The sequence below is a fragment of the Amblyomma americanum genome, chromosome 8, assembly GCF_052857255.1.
Source record: "Amblyomma americanum isolate KBUSLIRL-KWMA chromosome 8, ASM5285725v1, whole genome shotgun sequence".
In the NCBI taxonomy this organism is placed as follows: Eukaryota; Metazoa; Arthropoda; class Arachnida; order Ixodida; family Ixodidae; genus Amblyomma; species Amblyomma americanum.
In genome coordinates this window covers 103,694,310-103,697,307 of record NC_135504.1, presented here as the reverse complement: position 1 = coordinate 103,697,307, position 2,998 = coordinate 103,694,310, and the positions used below count along the sequence as shown (strand labels likewise).

At 52.1% G+C, this 2,998-nt stretch overlaps 1 protein-coding gene across 1 annotated transcript; it reads left to right on the top strand.

Moving 5' to 3' along the window:
• The first annotated feature begins 1,950 nt into the window (after positions 1 to 1,950).
• LOC144102657 (uncharacterized) lies at positions 1,951 to 2,619 on the top strand. Its single transcript, XM_077635871.1, has one exon. It carries the CDS (start codon positions 1,951 to 1,953, stop codon positions 2,617 to 2,619), a length of 669 nt encoding a protein of 222 aa, XP_077491997.1.
• The last annotated feature ends 379 nt before the right edge of the window (positions 2,620 to 2,998 follow it).

Below are 2,998 nucleotides of genomic sequence, written 5' to 3'. Positions count from 1 at the left end.
CAGAAGCAGCGATGAGCTCTTTCAAGCCACACCGGCCGATACTTCCATTTCAGCGACAGCGCATAATCTTCCAAGCGCCGTCACAAATAGCCACTCCCAGCAGGTCTCGTCTTCAGGAAGGAGGAGCCTGGTGTCGAGCAACAAAAGCGCTGCACGTCCGAAGCTTCGTGCGACCGACCGTCAGCGGCTGGCGAATCAACTTCCGCAGTGCACACTCGGCTCTCAACGCCACACGCAATGTTCCGTCCTGGCGAACCCAAACATCCCAGGGTTGACTGACCTTCTGAGATACGCCGAAGCCCACCTGTTTTTAAAACGGCACAGGGCTCGCCGCGGGCTTTCCACCACGTCGGGTACACTGCGCTTAACATGTTGCACAAACGACCTGTAACTTTTAAACAGTTTCGAACAGCGTGACTCCGTCTGCTCATTTAAAATTTCAGTACCACTTGCAAGACTAATCCAGACCGTCAGTGCCGCAGCTCGTGCGATTCTTCTTTACAAAAAACGGCACATCGAAAATTTCCGTGGAAGTCGCTTAGCGCCAAGCACGATTTCAGCCCCTAGTCGCCGATCATTCCGAGGGATAAGATGTTCGCTTTTTTCAGGAACGAGAACGTCATTTATAGCAAAATTTCATGAAAAGTTCACTCGTCGTATGTGTTCCTTTCGTCCGTACTCATTAATGGCTATCGCGTTATCCATATTGCGTGCGCGCTGCGTTTCATGAGTGGCGAAGACCTATGGATTTCTGGAAAATAGCCCCGAGAACCGAAGGTGAGCATCAAGCATTGATATGCAATCCTGTTCTGGCGTGAACGGCAAAGTGAGAAGCGTGTATTTCCCTCCTTGACGATCAGGGCAGGGGTGGGCTGCTTCTTTCCAGGCTGCTGCTTTCCGCGATAGTGTATGTGTGCGTCCCCGGTCAAAAGGGAACTTGTCGATCTGTCGGTTTACCAGCGACACTGCGACATTAGCCCGCACTTCTCAGGAAAGACAGTCGTGCAAGGTGCGCCTTGTGTAAACGTGTCTTGGTATAGTCCAGCTGTATGGCGTTCTGTGGTCTTCACCACTGCTCAGGAATGCAGCAGAAAGAGGGGTTGGGGCGGTCAGCGTGGTGGTTCTACTTCCCATATTACTTCGCCAATGGCCACAGCTCCTATGCTGAAGGGAAGAAGCCTCGAATGGTTAGCCCAAATGCTTAGTGCCACTTTACGTAGGCATTTTCATGGAGTTGCGTTCTGTGTGTAGAGTGCTTTAGTGTCAATCGTCAGCGAGAAAAGCCAACCGAAGCACCCATGCGGAGAGCCGAGTTGACGCACTGCTTAATGCACTTCCCTCAAACTGTTGGCGTCTCTTTCCCTTCGCACGGTTTCGGGCGCAAAGCGGCGTAACTATCCCGCTGCAACCAGCGTGGAACGGAGGAGCCCCATGCGTAACTTCGCGCAGAGTTCGGGCCAACTCTTGCGGAGGAGGAGAGCATAACAAAAAACAAAACGTGCTTTGCAGCAACAGGCATCCTGTCCCCTTATGAGGTTCAAGGTCACGACGGTTAGCTCAACCAGCGCCGTTTAGGACACAGGGGCTGTCGTTCGTTCCTGGAACGTGCCGTTGCGTAGTGTCAGGCCGGTTCCTTGTCACGTTTTTTTACGAAACACTGCATCGTTGGTTGTTCTCTGCGTGGTTTGACTACGTTAAGAAAGTTGAAGTCGCGACTGCTTGCTAAACATATGTTGTTATCTTGGTCGGTATGCGCGCTTTAGAGAGCGTCCGGTACCTGAAGGAGAGTCAAAATCTGGGCCCTTTGGTACGTACTTAAGATTAAAGCAGTCGAATGGACGAATGCACACAATATATATTACATGGTGCCGAAACCCGGGATGAGAAGACAGCGGTGATATCCGAAGGGACCACGAGGGACTGCAAAGACTGAGCTGAAAAAACAACAACATGGAAAAGTTCAAGGCCAAGAGAAGTCGACGAGGGCAGAACACCATCATAATCAACGAGGCCACAGCAGTGCTGCTGACAGCCGACGTTCATCAACTGACAGCGCTGCTGCACAGACTACAAGTAAGCAACGATGAACTGCGGAAGTTAAACGATGACATGAAGAACCATCTACCGGAGAAAGCTTTCGAGACCGAATTCACCGAGGTCATCAAATACGACGACCGGGCCATGAACACAATCGGTCTACTCAAAGCTCGGATAGCAGCTTCGCAACCGACCACGCCTGCAGTGCACAGAGCCGAATCGACGCAAGCGTCGGTGCCGACACCAAGGCACAGTGGCATAAAGCTCCCGAAGCTGCATCTAGAATCATTCAACGGTGAGCTTGCCAATTGGCAGACTTTTTGGGAATGCTTCCGCGACACGGTGCATGAAGATCGGAGCTTGTCGAAAGCGGAGAAGTTCCATTACTTAAAGAGCCTCCTCACCGGGCCCGCCTCGTCGGCAGTAAGAGCATTGCAGGCAACAGAGGCCTGCTATGACGACGCAGTACAGATACTGCAGCGCCGTTTCGGCGACAAAGGAAGAATAGAGCAGGAGCACCTTGCCAAGTTGAGGATGCTGCCGTCTGTATCGTCTTCAGGAGATGTGAGGGGACTCCGCTGACTTTACGACCATGTACAAGCACACATTTGCGGACTCACGGGACTGGGAATGACCACGCATGCTTACTCTGCAATTCTTTGCCACATCGTACTAACAGCGCTGCCGTGAGACATGGTGGTAGAGTTTCATCGACTTACAAGCCGAGCTACAAAAACAGATGCGTTGTCGTCAGCCGATATCAGCCCCGCCTCGCCAGCGCAGCATTCCGCCTCTACGCACACAGCAGACAGATCTGACGGCATGTTACATGAGATATTAGAGTTCCTGCTAGTGGAGATCGAATGCCGAGAGCGGTGCAAACAAGATCCTGTCATTGCGGCAGAGAAGAAACTATATCACATGGACAGCTTAGGAAAACGCCCGAACCAGCAGCCTGCCA

What these genes read in the sequence shown, in the direction of transcription:
- LOC144102657 (XM_077635871.1), top strand. Translation starts at nt 1,951, where the DNA reads ATGGAAAAGTTCAAGGCCAAGAGAAGTCGACGAGGGCAGAACACCATC.